This window comes from Xyrauchen texanus, chromosome 10 (assembly GCF_025860055.1).
Source record: "Xyrauchen texanus isolate HMW12.3.18 chromosome 10, RBS_HiC_50CHRs, whole genome shotgun sequence".
NCBI classification, from domain to species: domain Eukaryota; kingdom Metazoa; phylum Chordata; class Actinopteri; order Cypriniformes; family Catostomidae; genus Xyrauchen; species Xyrauchen texanus.
Window position 1 is genome coordinate 48,409,593 of NC_068285.1, and position 20,724 is coordinate 48,430,316.

The following is a 20,724-nucleotide window of genomic DNA, read 5'->3' on the forward strand; positions in this document are numbered from 1 at the left end:
GTTGTCCCTTAGGCACTCCTTTGTTATCTTGGCTGTGTGCTTAGGATCGTTGTCCTGTTGGAAGGTGAACCATCACCCCAGTCTGAGGTCCAGAATGCTCTGGAGCAGGTTTTCATCAAGGACGTCTCATGTACATCGCTGCATTCATCTTTCCATCGATCCTGACTAGTCTGCCTAGTAACTTTTGGCAAACTCCAGGGTGGCTTCCGTCTGAACACTCTACCATACAGGCCTGATTGGTGGAGTGCTGCAGAGATGGTTGTTCTTCTGGAAGATCCTCCTCTCTCCACAGAGAAACACTGGAGCTCTGTCAGAGTGCCCATCAGGTTCTTGGTCACCTCCCTGACTATGGCCCTTCTCCCCTGATTGTTAAATTTGGCCGGGTAGCCAGCTCTAGGAAGAGTCCTGATGGTTCTAAACTCCTTTCATTTACGGATGATGGAGGCCACTGTGCTCATGGGGACCTTCAATGCTGCAGAATTTTTTCTGTACCCTTCCCCAGATCTGTGCCTCGATATAATCCTGTCTTATATCTACAGTCAATTCCTTGGACTTCATGGCTTGGTTTGTGCTCTGGCATGCACTGTTAACTGTGGGACCTTATATAGACAGGTGTGTGCTTTTCCAAATCATGTCATATCAACTGAATTTACCACAGGTGGACTCAACTCAAGTTGTAGAAACATCTCAAAGATGATCAGTGGAAACAGGATGCACCTGAGCTTAATTTTGAGTGTCATGGCAAAGGCTGTGAATACTTATGTACATGTGATTTTTTTATTTTTTATAAATTTGCAAAGATTTCAAACAAACTTCTTTCACATTGTCATTACTGGGTATTGTTTGTAGGATTTTGAGGAAAATAATGAATTTAATCCATTTTGGAATAAGGCTGTAATTCAATAAGTGAAGCGCTGTGAATACTTTACAGATGCACTGTATTATTGGCACCCCATTTGAGAGACTTGGGATGGATGTCGTTGGTCTGGTTGAAAGGAGTCAATCAGAGAACTAATTCATGCTGGTGATTACAGACTATACCACAAGATATCCAGAGGTATTTTCTTTAAGATATGTGAAAGCAAAACCTGTAGCTGCTTCTTTGGTTCAGCTATTCTCTAGGGTCGGGTTTCCTGCAGAGATCCTAACCGATCAGGGCACTAATTTCATATCTACCCTGTTGAAGAAGGTTAACCAGCTCTTGGGAATTAAAAGTCTGCATAACACTCCTTATCCCCAAACAGACAACATACTTGACAACAGTCAAGTAATGAACTTAGCTAGCATCTTTCAAAAAATTTAAATATGCAACAGTAATTTTAATTAAAACAAAAAGGCAGAACACAGAATGGCAGAGGGCTTCTATTCCACTGATCTATATATAACTATAATATATAAATATATATATAGATCAGTGCTCTATTCTGTTTATGTAAACGTATGTACACTTTAAGTGAAAATTATTGTGCAAAACAACAGTGCAAAACAGCAGTAATTTAACTAAATCCAACCTCAACTGTAAATGACAGATGTATCCTCAAGTGAAGAACAAGTGTAATGTAATTGCTATACACATCAATTTGGACCGCTTTCTATTTAACTACAAGTGACAGGTTTCTCTTCAAGAGCAAAAGTTGCTAAACTTAAGAACATGAGATGCTGCACTGAACAGGCTCTCACTCTCTGTGGTGCTTGGGCAGATAAATACCTGTGCGCAATCCGCGCAAGCAAAGGAAAGCGGTCTTTGTTTATGCGACCGTAATCAAGGGGATTGTCGCTTCTGGCAATGGGTAGTTCAGCTAGATACGTCTCAAGTTGTGGTGTAGCTGCGGATCGGGGCGCTTTCCTGTAGAATCTCTTGCTGTACTCTGTGTATAATAATATATATCTTAAATTCTGCTGAACAAACACTGCAGATCGCAAATGTGATGTCCTTATCAGAAACTTTGAAGAATTTCCACACCGCTGACATGATTGGCCTTTGTTTGGTAGCGCCGTGATAAGGGCTAGATCGATCCAGAGTGAAATCGGAGCACTGAGGGGTGGGGCGAGGAGGTATATTTTCGGCCTTTTTTCTCTTTCGGCCGAAAACCGAAAGTGCCATTTTTGGCGGCCGAAATTTCGGTGCATCCCTATTTGGAATACCTAATTTCCACTACTTAGGTCCTCGTGGTGGTGCGGTTACTCACTTCAATCTAGTTGGCGGAGGACAGTCAATCCACGCATTTTATCATGTGGCTAGTCGTGCATGGCACAGTGGAGACTCATGCCACTCCACAAGACACGCACAACTTACCACGCACAGTAATGACCGTGAGAACCACTAATCGTTACTCCATGTGACTCTACCCCCCCCCCCCCAAGCAACAGGGCCAATATGATTTATTCTTATTTGGTATAATCTTAACATTTGTTTAGGAATACAAACATCCGATCTCAAAAAACAGTTGTACAAGATAGGAATGTTGAAGGGTTAGCCTCACCTCATTTTTAAATATTTTTGGGCAGCCAACAACAGGTCTATTCAGATGTCAGATATATTGGTGGAATGCATGCACAAGTGAAGTACTTCCCCCTGCCTTACCTTTACTCTGAGCATCCCATAAAAAGTTTGGTTCTCTCAAGTGTAAGAAATGGGATAGTGTTCCTTCAAAAGCTTTCTCCGCTGAACAATTATTCCTACATCCAAACCAAAAACTACTGGCGTACTGTCCCTTACTTTTTGCACATGCAATTTATATAGGAATTTTCTTTAGTTGTGTAGTCTCATGTGGTCCTGTGTTGTTTTTATGTAGCACCATGGTCCTGGTGGAAACTGTGTACTGTTTTGCTGTGTACTGTACTAACTGTATATGGTTGAAACGACAATAAAAACCACTTGACAAACCAATTAACCATTCATGAAGCCTTGCGGTTATCTGAATGTTAAAAACGGTAAGTGCGCATTCCTAGTAAATAATTTCACATGAACAAATTGCAGTAAGTGTAGAATTTTCAAAAACTAAGTAGGCAAACAATTTTAGGACCAGCGGTAGCACATCACAAGTTGTTTCAAGGGTGCATTATTGGCATTCCTGTGCTACATTTCTCCTTTCCCTGTCCGACAAAGAATAAAAATACATGAACTCCAGAGATCACCAGCTGATCATTTAAAATTTTTGCTTAATATGGCCTGAAAGACAATTTCAAGACTGCCATTTTAATTCAAGCCAAGCATTTAGCATGGAGGTTTATTTGCACTGAAAATAACTTTAAACTCCAGAAACAAATAATAGGCATTTTATTTATTCAAACAAGTTCAGACAAGACCAACAAACCAAATCCAAAAGAACTGGTACAGCAAGTTTTGCCTAGATGAGTGAGTTTGAAGAGTTCATTCATAGATCCAGTCTAGCGCACAGCTCTTGTAAGCCACCAGCTCTTCAGGCTTGAACCACAATTCTATCTCTTTGTTGGCACTGTCCACAGAATCGCTACCGTGAATGATGTTCCTAAAACACAAAATAAAAAGTGATGTGGCTGCTGCCTTCAGAATTATGAAAACAAATATTAAACTATACATAAACCAATTTTTAACATACATGTCAACAAGTTGCCAAAACAAATCCAACCCAGTTTAAATGGGATCACAACACTCGATATACAGCTTGTCAACACAAAAGCTTGATTAGTTCACAAGCACAGGAATGAGTGTTGTCTGCTGCAAACAGATATTAAAAAAAAAAAACACACCAAACATTGAGAAAGTCTGTGTGATTTACTTCTCTGGAGAAAGACTTTTATGAAGATAAGAGTTTAAACATCTACACACGAGATCAACAACAACAAAAAAAAAAAAAACTTCCCCCTCCGACTCTACCTCCCTATAGCAACCAGGCCAAGTTGGTTGCTTAGGAGACCTGGCTGGAGTCACTCAGCATGCCCTGGATTAGAACTCGCAACTCCAGGGAAAGGTAGTCAAATGGCTTCACTCGCTGAGCTACCTAGACCCCCCGATCAACAATTCTTAAGAAATTAGAGAGGTCTGCCGAAATAAAATAAAAATGGTGCAAGCATGGAAATCATTGTTTAACGCTTTACAATAAAGATTTGTGAAGTTATATTTTTGTAAAAATCTAAATCTTTAAAATACAGTGTCCCAAAAGGGACGTTCGATTCTCACACACAGACCCAGAATTCAACAAATATATATACACCCAAACAAAACATCTCTTTTTTGGGTGATGGAGCAGTCATCGAGATTAAGACAATACTAGTTACGACCCAAATCTTTATGACAGTCAGATGGGGCTCCCTCATTTCCGGTGTGGTGTGTGTGGAGTTGGGAGGGTAGCGTCTTTTGAGGAGGAGATGTCGAGCAGAGGGGGTTCAAGATTTGTTTTATAGGAAGCGGTGTAGGTATTTGGTGTTTGGGGGGACTCTCAGGAGGGGCTGTGGAGAGAGAGAGAGGTTTAGCTTTAAATTTTATAGGATTATAATTTTTTTTTTTTGGGTGTCTCTCTTCCATTTGTGACCCAAGGAGTGTTCATTGAGGGTCGGGGTGGGTAAAAGTAGGGGTTCAATGTGGACACATTCTTTGTTATACAGGAGTAAATAAAAAATAATAAAAAAAAAAACATTTGGGGAGGTCATAAAGAGCGGATATATTTTTAATGAAAAAAAAAAAACAAAAAGACTAAATTCTACAGCACACCACTATCCCACATAAGCAAACCATGAACAAGTTCTTGAAAAGGAAAAATATTGATTGTTTTCAGTCCATCTTAGTAGTACATTTCATTTCGCATAGTCGAATTTCAAACATTACATTAGTCACATAGGTAGACTAAGCTGTGGGCACGCATAAGATTGTGCATACAGAGTACACTCTCCTATCAATGTCCTCAAACTTTTCCAAATGTCTTAGCAGCAGCTATTACCAATGTGTAGGAAATGGCAGGAAAAAAAAAAAAAAAAAAGTTGTGCAAGATGTACAATCCTGCTACGAAATTCAAGTGCACATTCAGTGTTCAGAGTGTGAAAACCCCACACTGTTCATTTTTACATGTTGGTGAATAGTAACATTGGAACACACCCAAAAAAAAAAAAAAAAAAAAGTTCTCTCATTCGCCTTAAGAGATGCGGCGAACGAAACGTAATAAATGTGTTAAACCCCAGTTGTACATGTACCTGGAGATCACAAGCTGCTCGGTATCCAAAATGCAAGTATACATTTAATTAGGTTACAGCCATGGCCAAAAGTATAGGCAGTGACAAATTGTGTTTCACGGTTTCAAGATTTCTGCTGCAGTTGTGGTTGATTCACAGTTTCTAGATTATTGTGCAGTGTGATCAGATGCATTTTAAATAATTGCTGAAAGCTTTATTGCCCCCCCCCCCAAATAAATTCTTAAATCACAAAAACCCAAATTTCCCTGTTTTTGGCCCTGGCACTATAGTATATTTTTCAATATTCTAGTATGTTTTTATATATCAAAATACTTTTGAGTTTCTGGGCCTTTGTGTGACCCAGGAGAGAGAGCATATGGAGGTTACTAAAAGTGTTGATGCTGCAGAGAACACAAAGAATGGTATATAACCTTGAAAAACAGGCGTATTTCTTCAAAAACAAAATGTGTTTGTTAATCAATAGTATACTGATGAGTCGTTGGTGTGTTTTTTTTCAAAGATACTTTTAATCAGTTATTATATGAATGGTGTCTTGTTCTAATAAGCTGAATGTATGATATCTTTGCAGCTGGTGTAATGCTTTCTGTTAATCAGCAGTATTCTAACACATATCCTTGACGATATCTCTTATATGATGTTTTGTCTTGAGTTAAATATCTTTGGAGCTTGCATTTTCTTTCATTAATCAAATGATAATGTGAAGGAACAAACAAGGCCGTGAAACAAACAAGGCCGCCTCATTGTAAGGGTTTCCATGAACTATGACATGTCCAAAATATGTGAAGTTACCGGCTGATGCATGTTTTTTTAAAAATAGACAGGCGGGGGATTTTCCACCAATATTTAATTAATGGAGATAAAACATATCGGTGGCGAGGGAAAGAGACAAGGGCAATAATCCCATTGGTCAGAGATAGTGGGTAAAAGATAACAAAAAAGGTATATAACTGAGAACTTAGGAGGATAATGTCAGAACGGACAGCTGACCGGTCTCATGTTGGTTGGTGTTCAATAAACTACAACTTTGGCATCTGGAACTCAAGACTCCGAGAGTTCTCTTACAACTTAGATTCATCGTGATTTTCCACGACATATTGCTGGCGACCACGAAGGGACGGCAGTGAGGTCAAAGGGGTCGAAAGGTCACTGACAGGACGGCTTGCACGAGTTACGCAAGATCACCGGCGCCACAAAATCAAGGCAAGCGTTTTGCTTAAGGTGATCTTGTGTGATCTGTGATAGCAAGTCCCAGTAAGTGAATTCCCTGAGACTTTTGCCGGTCCGGACATAGAATAATTTGGACTAATTGGCTAAAATAGAGGAGAGTTCCAGATTTCCAAAAATTGGGGGTGGTATTGTTTAAGAAAGTTTATTTAAAGAAGGTAGAAAAAGCCTGGGGGTGAGTCGAGAAGCGACGGCGCGTGAAAATTCCCGGTTAGGTGCATTTATTCAAGGTTTTGCCAGAAGAGTGGCTGAAAATCCTGTACAGGTGAAAATCCTAACACGGGTGGAGAAGTGAATTCGCGTAAAATTCCTCCAGGTGTTAGATTAAGTTATTTATTGCAGTGTTTGACGGAACCCGGACTATGCAGAAAACGGGGAATTGTTGAACTATGTGCATGTTTGAGATAATGAATAATGTGCATGACTAACTATGTTGTTGGTGCATGTGTGCTTACAGTACTAATTGCGCTGTTTTTGGGTTAATTCAAATGCATGATTGCAGTGTTGATGTATTGTGTGCAAAGGCAGAATAATACAGAGAATGAAATGCTAAATGAGAGCAAAAGTGGAAAATGAATTGAAACAGTGAATTGAATAAAACAATTGTTGAAAAAGTATGGCACCTGCTTCTGACATCTCCTTGCCTTGCTCACTGGTCAGCTGAACGGACAGCTCTGTGAGTGAGGGGAAGGGGAGATTCAGAGGAGAAAAACTAGAATAATTGGGAAGATAAAGAAAAGGCTAAATGTTTTCCACTGCAGTGAACAATACTAGAGAAAAATGCAGAGACAAGCGAGTTTTGTAAAGTTTGGAGATCAATGCAGATCTGAAGAGTGGCAGAGAGAATTGGAGAAAACACTGAGAGTCAAAAGGGGATCAGTGATCATTTTTGGAAAGAATCAGAGTATATAGATTATACAGGGCAGTGGAGGAAGTTAACTAAGAAAAAAAAAAAAAGGAACTGGTGACGGGTCTGATTAAAGTAGTAAACTTAGCGGAGACCTTACAAGAATGGCCGTTTGTTGAATGGAAAGAAATTGCAGCAGGTAACATTTCTCTCTCATACAGTACGCTAGAGACTGAGTGCTGTGAAGAGCTGTAGGGGAGGGGCTGCTAGAGTGAGGTCTTTGAGCACGCACAGAGAAACAGAACAACTTTCTTTTCTCAGTTTTCCTCCTGAAACAGAAATCATAATGTGGAAATAAGCTGTTACTGAATTTGAGAGGAGACTAACTGAGAGGAGAAAAGAAAAAGAATTAAAAAATTAATAATAGAAACACAGGGAATTAGTGATCATTTCTGGAGTTATGAAGTTAAGGTGATTTTTAATAGAAAAAGGAGAATTAGCACCAATGTAGAAACAGAAACCCAAAATGGAGGTGACCGATGTGGGTGGAAGTATATGGGTTTTAATATAAAAAGTAGTAACAGATATAGCAAATCAACCACTGTAAATAATGAGTCTTTTTATGGAAATAAAAGCGAGAGAGTGAAAAGAGGAGAGCAAAAGGAGGGGCAGAAGTAATAGGTTTGTTTTAGTATAGTATTTTTTTGAGAGCTCTGGGTTTATAAAGGCCTTGTGTTTGTAGGTTCTGTGTTTGTGAGAGTATCTGTGTTTGAAAGTATGACTGAAGTGTGATTGCGTATGGAAGTGTATGATGAGCCCTATAAATAAATGGAAGCAGAGTGTATGTTATATGAGCCCTATAAATATCCATCCAGATAGAGAGGTTGATCATTTGCTGCGTAACTAATGAGGAGTATGTATGCAATTTACATAAAAGAAAATCTATTTAGACTATTTTCATCAATATAAGAGGCAGAAGAGATCTGATGATTAAAAACAAAGAGGACACTTAATAAATATTCTGGTTGTAGAATGAAAACCAATGATAAAAATATGTGTATGTCTGTAAGTGTGTGTATGTATAAGGATAAATATAATATAAACAAATAGCTGTAAAAAAAAAAGTGCATGAAATCAAAAAGTTAACCCTTAGCGGACTGGACGATGTTTATTCTTGGGCTGTTTTCATGCCATGAAGGAAGCCTAATGTAAGATTAACTAAACTGAGAGGGAGGAGCTGTTGAATGGACATGTGTCAGATCATAATTCCTTTTATATCAAAGTGATGAGTACGAATATTTAGATTATAAAAAAGTGATCACTTTAAAGTGATTGAGTTGCATTTGGGAAATCACATTATCTGGACAAACAATAAAGCTTTGAGTAGAGTGTATTGCATTAAACTAAAGTCAAATAAGTAATTGTATTTTAAACCAAGGTTGTATTTAAGATAAGTGTTGTTATATTCAAGCAAATGGCAAAAGAGGACAAATGATATGATAAAAAAACTAATTAGAAAATAATATTTTGTATCTTATGCAGTTAAACCTTAAATGTGAAAACTTCACATTCATGTGTCTGTTTTATGTTCTGTCTGGTCCAGTTTATGAGAGAATACCATTTTAACATTATTAAATTAAACACGAAAGTTGTTTTTGATTTTTCTATGATTTAAAAAATATCTAGAGAACAATTTAAATGTGAGTGCAGCATTATCGGTGTAAACTTGATCAACCAACTAAAGACAGGCAGAGATTTTTTTATTTTTGTTAGGGACTGTCTGATGAAGGCATTGAGGATGACTTTGAGGGGAAACAGGCCTCTCTTGGTGTCTTCAGACAAACAGAAAGGGGCCCCGACTTTAGAAAAAGATAGATAGATATTTTATTTTTGGTATACACAGAATAGGTCTTGGTTGATCATGGGTACACTGAGATGCTGCATTTGAGACTAAAATTAAAAGGAAATTTAAGAATGATTTGGATCATTTAAAAATTGGTCTTTGGGGCAGGTGAAGCTCATGGAGAAAGGTTAAGATTAAATTGAACATCATAACTTCCTCAAATATAAATGTTAATAACTTCATATTCATGTGTCTTTTGGGTTTCATTTGTTATTATTATGTGTGTTGTTTCACTAACTCATTCTGGAACTAGTTTCTCACCATTGCAGATGGCTGAGAAACATGATTTTATAGAAGTTACTAATGCTGCAGGAGTAAATCCGGAGACAAAGACTGAAAATGATGTGATTGATCTGATATATCCTCCTGCGCTCATTACTGCTGGTAATCATTATTGATTTGCCATTTATAATGTGGATTCAAATTTCTCTGGAAAAGTTTATTTCAGTCTTATATGATCACTTTATGATTTTCCAGAATGCCATCAATGGGGTTCAATGCCCATGTCTAAATTGTTCTGAGGGTCTAAATTTAAATCCAGCAGCTAACCACTGATTTATTGATTTGAAGAATATTACAAACGTATGGCAAAGTTATAGAGTTACCTATTGGATTGGTTACTCCCCAAATTTTCCAGAGAGTACCCTCATAAAGAAATTAACAAAATGTATAGTGGGTGCTACAAAGTGTTGATTGTCTATTTCTATTACTACCATTTCCATTTGCCATAGTTAATACATGAAAGTATCATATTAGAGGTATAATAGTGATAACTGTTGAATGATGAAACATTTGGATAAAAAAAAAAAAAAAAAAAAAGTCATGAAAAATTTAAAAGGACGTAGTGTATTTTACTGAGCAATTATTTCAAAACAAGAAAAGATGTTTCGATATGTTTGTCTTTAAGACTTTATTCTGTTTAAACTTTTACTTTTCTGTTAGTTTAAAAACTCTATATTATTTTATTAGATAGAATGGAAGTTCCTTCGCCTGAGAAAGTGTAAGAAATGGAGATAGTAATAAATTTAAGATGTAAAAATGTAAAGCTCTGCATGAATAGAAGGCTAGAAATAAGTTGAATTGATTATATAGAGAATGTCGAAAAAGACATTGTGTTCTGTTTTATTAAAGATTAGGTTATTTGTATGTTGTTTGAATGAAGAAAGTTGAGTATTTTTATTTTTTTTGTTTTTAAATGGTGTGAGATGAGAAAGTTTGAAAGCAGTTACTATAATCAGTTATTATAAATATCACTATTTTTACTGTTGAAGAATAAATTAAATATATGTTTGTGAGATTGTAAAATGAAAAAATAAGAAATAACTAATGAGATTAGAAACAGTGTGAGGGAGAGGAATGCCCCCCCCCCTTTCTCGCTCAGTCTAAAATTGACAAGTGTCTGCTTGAGACACAAGAGCAGATTTTGAAGAAATATCCATAAGTTGTTTTATTTTGATTTGATTATGTAAAATGATGTGCCTTGACAATAATGTTAGAAAGAGTGATAAGATGTTTGAACAGCTCTCATCAATGATTCAAGATTTTATATATTCAGATGGCAAACTAAAGTTAAGGGTTTATACTGAAGACAACAGATTAAGTTGAAAATTCATCTAAAAGAATAAATGTAGGTTCAAAAACTATCTAGAGACTATTATTGAATTAAGGTGATGTTTTTAAATTAAGCTTCCTAGAAGCTTGACAGGGCTTTGATCTGATGTTAGTCCCCACCATGATACATAGTTTTGTGTAACATTTGCTAAATGTAGCAGAAATAAAATCTGAATGGAAATTAATTATCTATAAATGAGTTCAATTTTAGCATATTTTACTTTTACTTTGGACAATTTTAATAGATCGATTAATTTTTAATAATGCCTTTTTGAATTTAACCATGTTTTGAATTGTCTCCATATTTAAGCATTTGTAGATGTTCCATTGGCTGTGTTGGTTCTCTGGTGATACTCCCTGAAAAAGAAAATATCTGTTTACTGATACCAAATTATTAAGGATTGAGGACTGAGCAGTATCAAGACCAGTGGCAAGAGGTGACGACCCAACGACGGGGGCGTCACCGCCCAAGAAGGTTTGAAAGGGTTTTAAGGAAGTGGATGAACGCTCTTAGATCAGAAGCATCAAAAGGGAGGTCTAGAAGAGAGGGAGAAGAGATCCAGGAAGGCCCAGACTCTCCAGGTGAAGGACCATCAAGACTACTATGGTATGATGAATTTCCTACAATTGACATCAGACCTTAAATATTATTTCCCCAAATGAGCAGAGACTAGATGACATAGCACGAGAAATCAGAAAGAAGTGAATGACTGGATCACTAAACAAAGGTGAACCCGGAAAGCAAAGAATCTGGATAAGCAATTTGGCTAAGCAGAACAAACTGAATAATCCACCTAAAAAGACACCTGACAAAATAAAAGACTGAAAAAGCCAATACCTTTTGAAAATGATATGGAACCCATAGAGTCAGCAGGAACAGAGGAATTATTAGAACACGCAAATCAAAATGACTGGTATAAATGGGCCAGATATACAGCTAAGCAAGCAAAAATGACAAACTGTGTAATGTGCTCACCCTTTCCATTGAAAAAATTGGTAGTAGTCCCGAATCAGTAGGATTATAAGCATTGCACTGAGTATTATGCCAAAAATTTTGGTAAAACAGGGAGAACAGTGTTCTGCCCAGCAGAATGTTTGGCATTCTTGGGTCATCAGGAATATTATAAGATGATAGGGTGGGGAGATGAATGCAGAAAATTAGACGTACGTGTGGATGAGAAAAAAGAAAGCCCATCATCATATACAATAAATCGTCAACTGGAGTATGAATGCTTTAACAGAACTCAAGGAAAAATTAATGTAGGACAATTTAAGGGCAATTGCGCAGTAATATGGCACTTAGATGAGGAAATGTTTTTGAACAATAATGTAATTAGGTTTAGTGGACCACAATATGCAACAGCGACATTAGGACAGAACTTCACTGCAAACATAACTGCAGGATGTCTAGGCGTAGTTGTTGGTCATTGCCTTACAGGATGTGAAAATCAAACTCTAGTATCTCCTGCGAGAAAAATCCATGCGGAACAAACGGAAACTATAGCAGACTATTTTTGGTTATGTGGGGGAGATCAATTGAAAACCGCACTACCTAAAGGCTGGAAAGGACTGTGCGCTAGAGTAAGGCTAATACAAGTAACTATGGTAGAATGGGACCCCTCTGAAATCCAAACTGCACCAAAACCTTTAGTCCACAACAAAGCAAGGGTGAAAAGAGCGTACGCCCCAGATCCTGATGTTTACCTGGATGCAATTGGCCAACCGAGGGGAATACCTCAACAGTTTAAAGCTAGGAATGAAATTAAATCAGGCTTTGAGTCAATATTCATATGGGTAACAGCCAACAAAAATTTAGAAGGGATTAATTACATTTACTATAACCAACAGAGATTTATATATCATACTGATGAGGCACTGGAGGCGTTAGGACACCAATTAGCAGCAAATAGTAAAATGGCATGGCAAAATCGTCAAGCACTAAATTGGTTATTGGCAGATAGAGGAGGAGTATGTGTTATGTTCGGAGAAGATTGCTGTACATACATACCAAATAATACCTCCCCAGAAGGAGCATTTACCCAGGCAATGAAGAAACTGCGTGACCTGCGAAAGGAAGTTAAATCTAATGCAGGGAGAGATCAGCGGTTTGGGCAATGGTTTGATGATCTTTTTGGTTCATGGAAGATGGGGCTAATGAAAATAGGTATAATAATAGTTATAGGACTGACCCTATTTGCATTATTGTATTATACCCATTCTGAGATCAATAATGACTAGAACAGTGGCCAAACAAATGGTAACGGTTTCAATGCTACCACCGGGAACAGGGCTAGAAACTAGGTACTGTACCATTGGGCCAGGATTGGATGAACTTGATGAGATTTACTGAGAAGCAATCCAGAAATAACACTGGAATTTAAGGGGAAATTTATTTTTGAACACTTTTCTCATGTTTTTGATAGTAAGGGAGATATAGCATGACTATTGTACTTCATTTTACATAACAGAATAGATCGCATCTCAAGAAAGGAGTTAGAGGATGTTTTGTTTGTCATTTTTTATATATTCCCCTATTACTCTCAATGTAACCAATTACTTATAATGATTGATGAAGTATATCTTTATTACAAAGTATCTAATCAAATTGTAGTAGTATTACTGATGATTAGGTTTAAGCATAATATACCTATGAAGTAATTGCCAAGAGAAGACATGTGAGGGAGACATTTGAAGAAAGGAGCAACGAGCACCTCAGTGCTTGGCTGCAAGAGCAAATAGACTCAACTGGTGGTTTAAAAACCCGCTGTCTGCTCCAACACACCACCAGATAGCGCTCCAGGCTACTGGAATTGTCTGAGTTCCTCTGGCAATGAAGGATGAATATTACCATGTTACTTTTACTAGTGTTTTGTTAAGCGTGCGCATACATATATTCTACTTAATGGATAAATCAATTGTACTATACATCACACAAGGCTTCACATTTGCATGCACATGCTTATTACAAATGAGTTGATTTTTGTTACCCACCCCCAGGAACAGTGCTAGCTAGAGGACTGGGATCTTTTACTCCTTCCTAGCCAAGTGTGGAGGGAGATGTTTGGTCCCAAGTTCTGCAGAGTGCAGCCCCATAAAGATGGCATTGGATAGTGGACTGAGTGGCCCACTTTGGCTACATGATGAAATGGGACAGGCTGGCTTGTGTGACTGCACTCTGGTTTGAGGGAAATAGAGTGTGAGACTTTTATAAGTCTCAGAGGTGGGAGTATATAGTATATTTTTCAATATTATAGTATGTTTTTATATATATATATATCAAAATACTTTTGAGTTTCCAGGCCTTTGTGTGACCCAGGAGAGAGCATATGGAGGTTACTAAAAGTGTTGATGCTGCAGAGAACACAAAGAATGGTATATAACCTTGAAAAACAGGTGTATTTCTTCAAAAACAAAATGTGTTTGTTAATCAATAGTATACTGATGAGTCGTTGGTGTGTTTTTTTCAAAGATACTTTTAATCAGTTATTATATGAATGGTATCTTGTTCTAATAAGCTGAATGTATGATATCTTTGCAGCTGGTGTTTTGCTTTCTGTTAATCAGCAGTATTCTAACATATATCCTTGACGATATCTCTTATATGATATGTTTCTGCCATGGTGTTTTGTCTTGAGGAGTTAAATATTTTTGGAGCTTGCATTTTCTTTCATTAATCAAATGATAATGTGAAGGAACAAACAAGGCCGCCTCATTGTAAGGGTTTCCATGAACTATGACATATGTCCAAAATATGTGAAGTTACCGGCTGATGTATGTTTTTTAAAAATAGATAGGCGGGGGATTTTCCACCAATATTTAATGGAGATAAAAACATATTGGTGGCAAGGGAAAGAGACAAGGGCAATAATCCCATTGGTCAGAGAGATAGTGGGCAAAAGATAACAAAAGGTATATAACTGAGAACTTAGGAGGAGAATGTCAGAACGGACAGCTGACCCGTCTCATGTGTGTTGGTGTTCAATAAACTACAACTTTGGCATCTGGAACTCAAGACTCCGAGAGTTCTCTTACAACTTAGAGATTCATCGTGATTTTCCACGACAGCACCAAGTGACCAGCTAACGTCATTTCACTAATATCAGCTGCACCTGGGAAAGTGTGAACGAGTACTATTCAGGTGGAATCACTATCATTCTGATTGGATTATAAGAGCAGACTGATTGCTATAAAAGAAAGAGGTGCAGCCATTATCGCTTTGCATCAATTTCCTTGCATGCGAGGCCATTTTGATACAAAGAATCATTTACCGGATCATGAGGAACTTAAAAGGAGAGAGGTTCAACTGCAGTGAAGGCTCCAGGATTTCCCAGAGTGTCCAGCAAGCACCAGGATAGTCTCCTCCGGAGTCGGCCAGCTATGGAATTGTCTCACCACTAGTGCAGAGCTTGCTCAATATTGGCAGCAGGTTGGTGCGAGTGCATCTGCATGCACAGTGAGTGCAAAAGTTTAAAACTTTGAAAATGGCCTGGTGTCAAGAGGGGCAGAAAAGAAGCCACTTCTCCAAGAAAAACATCAAGGACGTAAAATTGCAGGAAATAGGATTGGACAGCAGAAGACTGGTGCAAAGATATTTTCTCTGATGAAGCCCCCTTCTGACTGTTTTGGACATCTGGAAAATCGATAGAAAAGATTTAAGCTACCATGAGTCCGGTGTCATGCCAACAGTGAAGCATCCAGAGACCATCCATGTGTGGGGTTGCTTTTCGTGCAAGGGAGTGGGCTCTCACAATTCTGCCCAAAAACACGGCCATGAATAAAGAATGGTATCAAAACGACCTGCAAGAGCAACTTCCCAATGATCCAGGAGAAATGTGGCGATCTGTGCATTTTCCAGCATGATGGAGCAACATGTCACAAGGCAAGAGTGATAATGAAGTGGCTCAGAGATCATTATATTAAAATTTTGGATCCATGGCAAGGCAACTCCCCGGATTTTAATCCAAAATTAAAAACCTTTAAAACTCATAATGCGTATCATTGTTTACATCTACAAGTACAGAAGCAGCCATTTTTACAAAAAAATTAAAATAGTCACTTCCAATACTTGGCCACAGCTGTAGCTTCAAAACTTAATCATTATTCGAAATGGCAATGGTGTTTGATATGAAAAGCAGCATGATAACCATGGCTATTAGGATTTTTATATTTCTGAGATTCTGAATTTGGGGTTTTCATAAGCTGTAAGCCATAATCATAAAAATTATATCAAATAAAGGCTTGAAATATCTTTGCTTGTAATGAGTATATAATATATTAGTTTCACCTTTTAAGTTGAATTACTGGAATTAATGAACTTTTGCACGATATTCTAATTTTTCGAGTTTCACCTATATATATATTTTACATGAATCACAATGGATAAGTGATCTGCCTTGTCATCTCATACAACGTGAATAATTCACAATGTTTGTGGAGTTTCTAGTGGATGAGAGGTTGGATTTAAAGTACTCATCTCTTCCACAGCAAGATTGCAGCCTTTATCGTTTAATAAATCATACTACGGCATGTCACGATTTTAATTTGATTAATTGTCCTTTGTGTACAAGTAGTAACGGAGCACGAATTCAAAATAAGCCTGCGAGCATTTTAAAGCTGTCGGATGCGTGTCAGTCATCCTGTGCACTGGTACCGGGTAGATTCGGTGCTCAATACTACAGAAACACTGGTACCGTAACATCTTTTTTTATTTTAGTATCGACTTGGTACCGAAGTACCGGTAATTTTGACAACATTACCTGCACCTCTGCCTGCAGAATCGCATCCGAACCAAACGCTGCTCAAAGGTCGATCGATTTTCCTTCGGTAGTGCTCCGCAGGAAGCGGTACAGCAGCAGTTGTGGTAGTAGTAGTTGCTGAAGAGGTTACTTTGTCGGTCACGGCGAAGTAACGAGATTAATTGCGGTCTGCCTTTTACAGCCGATTTGTGGCAATCGGACTGCATATGAGATTTAAAGGCTCCATGTTGACAACCAACCATGTAAGCAACCATGTCCTAAATTCCTTGTCTTCTAGCCACTTTTGCTGGAATTTGCACTAACCCATTTCTTTGCAACTATACTAAATTTACGTTCTCTGTTCTACTCCACCAGGTCCCAGCCCGCCGCGGTCCAAACATCTGGCGTTACGTCAATTTTGCACCGGCCGGAGGCAATTACCAAACCGGATCCGCTTGTATAGCACGCCAATTTAAATTTTTTGCGACAGCAAATCAAAGTTATTAATTGTGAAGGCTATATTCCAAATAAATTGGTAAAATAATTCTCTCAACTAACATTTCAATGCCTGTAGGAATAACATTTAAAGCTTTTTAATGCTATTGAAGGCCTTAATTTTCACAAAATCCATTTAAATGACTTAATGCTTTTTAATGCCCCCGCGGTAACCCTGTGAAACACCAAATACACTTCTCATTTATGGACCATACAGGTATTTTGTTTTTGTGCATCAGGCTGTCTTCGTCTTTAGAATGTTATACACACGTTATACTTAATTCAGATTAAGCCCAATATTCCCCCAAAAAAAAATATATATATATATATATATATATATATATATATATATATATATATATATATATATATATATATATATATATATATATCCAGTCACAACAGATTTGGAAGTCTCTTCTCATCTGAATCACTGGCCCGACCAGGCCAGTAGATTAAAAAACCCTATGTTGATGAATTTCAAATAAAAAAAAATCTGCTTCATTTCTAATTTGTAGATTTGTTCGAGCAATGCCACAATTTACAGGGATGCAAACTCATGGAGGGTTGAAAAAGGTTAGATATCACTAGTCAATGATACATTTTCTTTAAAGAATAAGCTAAAAAGCACCAAGTAAAGCTATTTTAGTGATTAAAGTTCACAATTCACACGTTCACACACACAGAAGACCAGCACGGTGTACAAATAAGCAGGAGGAACGCCGAACAGAAGCTTAATTGGTTTTCATTTGTATCTGTGCACTGCATCAAGTGCATTTGTGTGCTTATCCTGGATGTCTCAAGAGAAAAACCTTGAGATTATGTCCATAACATGCCAACGTGAATAAGTCACAGGAGAGACCACAAACTTGGCGCTCTCGTGGATGCACATACTGATGCTGACTGGATGTGGTGCTTTATGGCTAAAAAGTATACTGATCTTTTTCACACCAAAAGCAATCATTTTGCTTTAGAAGGCATAAATGTAACTACTGGAGTCGTATGGATGAGGTTTATGCTGACTGTCTGTGATTTTACGAGCTTCAAAAAATAAAAAAATAAATTCTGATCACCGTCCACCTGCATTTAAAAAAGGACCTACTGAGCGGAGATATTTTTTGTTTTCTTCAAATGTGTTTGCTGAAGAAAGTCATACATGCCTGGGAGTAATCATGAGGAGTAATGTTTGGATGAACTATCCCGTTTAAGTCTTGTTAGGTTCACTGATCACTTTAGTGTGTCAGGATGGGCAATTTAAAGAGTGAAACATAGAGCTGGATCCGTCTGTTGGGTTGTACTGAACACAAGACTAATTTCTCCTGCTGCACATGGTACGTGCAACACCATGTGAACGGTCTATTGAAGCACCCCACCCACTTGAAAATGAAGTGCTTTTATTTTTAACAGCCAGGATAAACATTTTCTATGCAATAATATAAAGGTGCTTTATGTATTTAATGTGATCTCTTGGACCAAGGAAAGCACATCAATAAAAAAAAAAAAAAAAAAAAAAAACACATTACTTTAAAATTATTCAAATTTTGAAAATATTAAAATGTAAAGATTCAAACTTAGTTTCTATGCCCAGTTGACAGCTTATTGCACACCATTGGCTGTTTGCTCCCCATTTATGTGAACACTTGTGAACTAATACAATTCAGGATCAAACTCTAAGTTGATAAGAGAAAGTTGATGGAACATCTTGACACCATTTAACGGTAATGAAATCCTGCCCTCTAAAAGACGGAAACTAACTTTGTTCAAACTACACTCAAACTTACCTGGGTTGCCATTAAAACAATTTCATGCAACAGGCCTGTGGCTACCCACCTAAACTGGCCCCGGTTCTAATAATAGTCATATATATATATATATATATATATATATACACACACACACACACACCAAGCAAACAAATGCTTCCCAAAATCATTATAAACAAAAAGCTATGAAAACCACTTACCTGCCCACTTCAATACAGAAGTCACCCCTGATTGTGCCGGGTTTGGAGTCAGCAGGATTGGTCTCGCCAAGCATCACCCTTCCAGTCTTAACAACATTAAGACCCTCCCAAACCTAACAAATCAGAGAGCAAATAAAAGGGCCCAACAGGTTTAAAACAGACAAAAAAAATTGAAGTATTCTGTTAAATTAGTTCATGAACCACACTTACCATTGCAAGAACTGGTCCAGAGTTCATGTACTTGACAAGTCCTGGGTAAAAAGGCCGGTCTTTAAGGTCAATGTAATGCTGTTTCAACATGTCCTCTGATGCCTGTGATGTCACAACAGCAAGAAATCTCCTGGTTTGTGTTTTCATAACCAAAGGTTCATTTACACTTCAATGAATCAAAACAATCAACTGTGCGGATTAACAAGTTGAATTAAAGCACTGTCAGTACTGTTCCATTAACACGTGAGCCACACCGTTTTTCAGGTCTCTTAGAAAGTGGTTAAAAAGGTCAATGTAAATGATAAAATGTTCGGAAAGTTACCTCTAAATATGCACAACAACTTAGATAAATTGACATATGAAATATGAATGATTTGGTATTCCCTTCCCTCCTGTGAATTCTTTAGATGTCGACCAACCTGCAGAAACTTCATAGCCACCAGTCTGAAGCCCTTCTGTTCAAAACGCTTGATGATCTCGCCCATGAGCCCTCTTTGGACACCATCAGGTTTAATAGCAATGAAAGTGCGTTCGATTTTTGCAGCCATAGCTCTGGAGTGGAAATGAGAAGAAAAAAAAATACACACGAATTAGAGCACTGTGCTCTGAGCACATAAGGCTCAACATTAAAACAATGTATTGTAAAAAGCATTATACAAATAAAACGGACCAGTCCTTAAATAACTTCCTGTAATCGAATAAGACAACATCAAAAGTAAAACAATCTTCATTGTCGATGTGCGAGTTTTGTTTTTCCTGGACGTTTAACCTTGATTTGCAAAATGAACTTGTTTTGCATTTAGTGTTTGCATAAAATCAGACAACAATACACTGGATACAAATTCAAGTTCATTGTCTGAAGCCAACAATTACGAAGCCAACTTGCAGCGGAGTGTACATTACTGAGAGCAACTGCTGGTGGCAGCCATATTAGTGCCACATGCTCGTTCATGCTTCCCCGCTTCCTCCCCCCCCCGAAAGAACACAGCTAATGCTGCAATCAAATTTATACTTGATCACGGAGTATATTGCAACCATTCATTAACAATTTTCTCAAGAGTCGTGCGTGTTCGCTCATTGTTCGGTTACGATGGATTACGCCTGAGGTGAGAATGATACAGCCATATAAGGTGACATAGTAAACGACACTAACGAAAGGAACAAAGACTGACTTTCCATAAACAAGGAGGTTGTACACTCATAAATGCATATAAATATCAGAATATCACACGACTACTTCAAATGAGGAAGTAGTCATAAATATTTATTGCAAAGTTCATGCACATAGCTAAACAAAACGGCGAAACGCAAGGTGCATACATATGAAACACACCACTTTCTTACACGCCTTACAAATGAGATGTATAGATTATATCAACCTGAATCCCACGGACGATGAAAGAAAGAGAAGTCAGAGCGCTGTGGGTAGAGGGTTTATAAGGGTTGGGCTGGTGGGCGGGGCCGACAGTAGGCGTATTTGTGTATTATTGGGAACAGTTAAAAATGTAACATGGTTCTCATGAGATACATTTCTTAAGTTCCAAAAGACAGTAAATAATAATCAAAG

The 20,724-nt window shown here is 37.7% G+C and overlaps 1 protein-coding gene across 1 annotated transcript; it reads right to left on the reverse strand.

The window, feature by feature from the left end:
- Nucleotides 1-3,263: 3,263 nt before the first annotated feature.
- On the reverse strand, nucleotides 3,264-20,596 carry LOC127650258 (nucleoside diphosphate kinase A2). Its single transcript, XM_052135577.1, has 5 exons — nucleotides 20,537-20,596; nucleotides 19,577-19,709; nucleotides 19,158-19,259; nucleotides 18,948-19,060; nucleotides 3,264-3,491 (listed from the first exon to the last, which is right to left on the reverse strand). Exons 2-5 carry the CDS (start codon nucleotides 19,703-19,705, stop codon nucleotides 3,374-3,376), a joined length of 462 nt encoding a protein of 153 aa, XP_051991537.1. The 5' UTR covers nucleotides 19,706-19,709; nucleotides 20,537-20,596; the 3' UTR covers nucleotides 3,264-3,373.
- Between the last annotated feature and the right edge of the window lie 128 nt (nucleotides 20,597-20,724).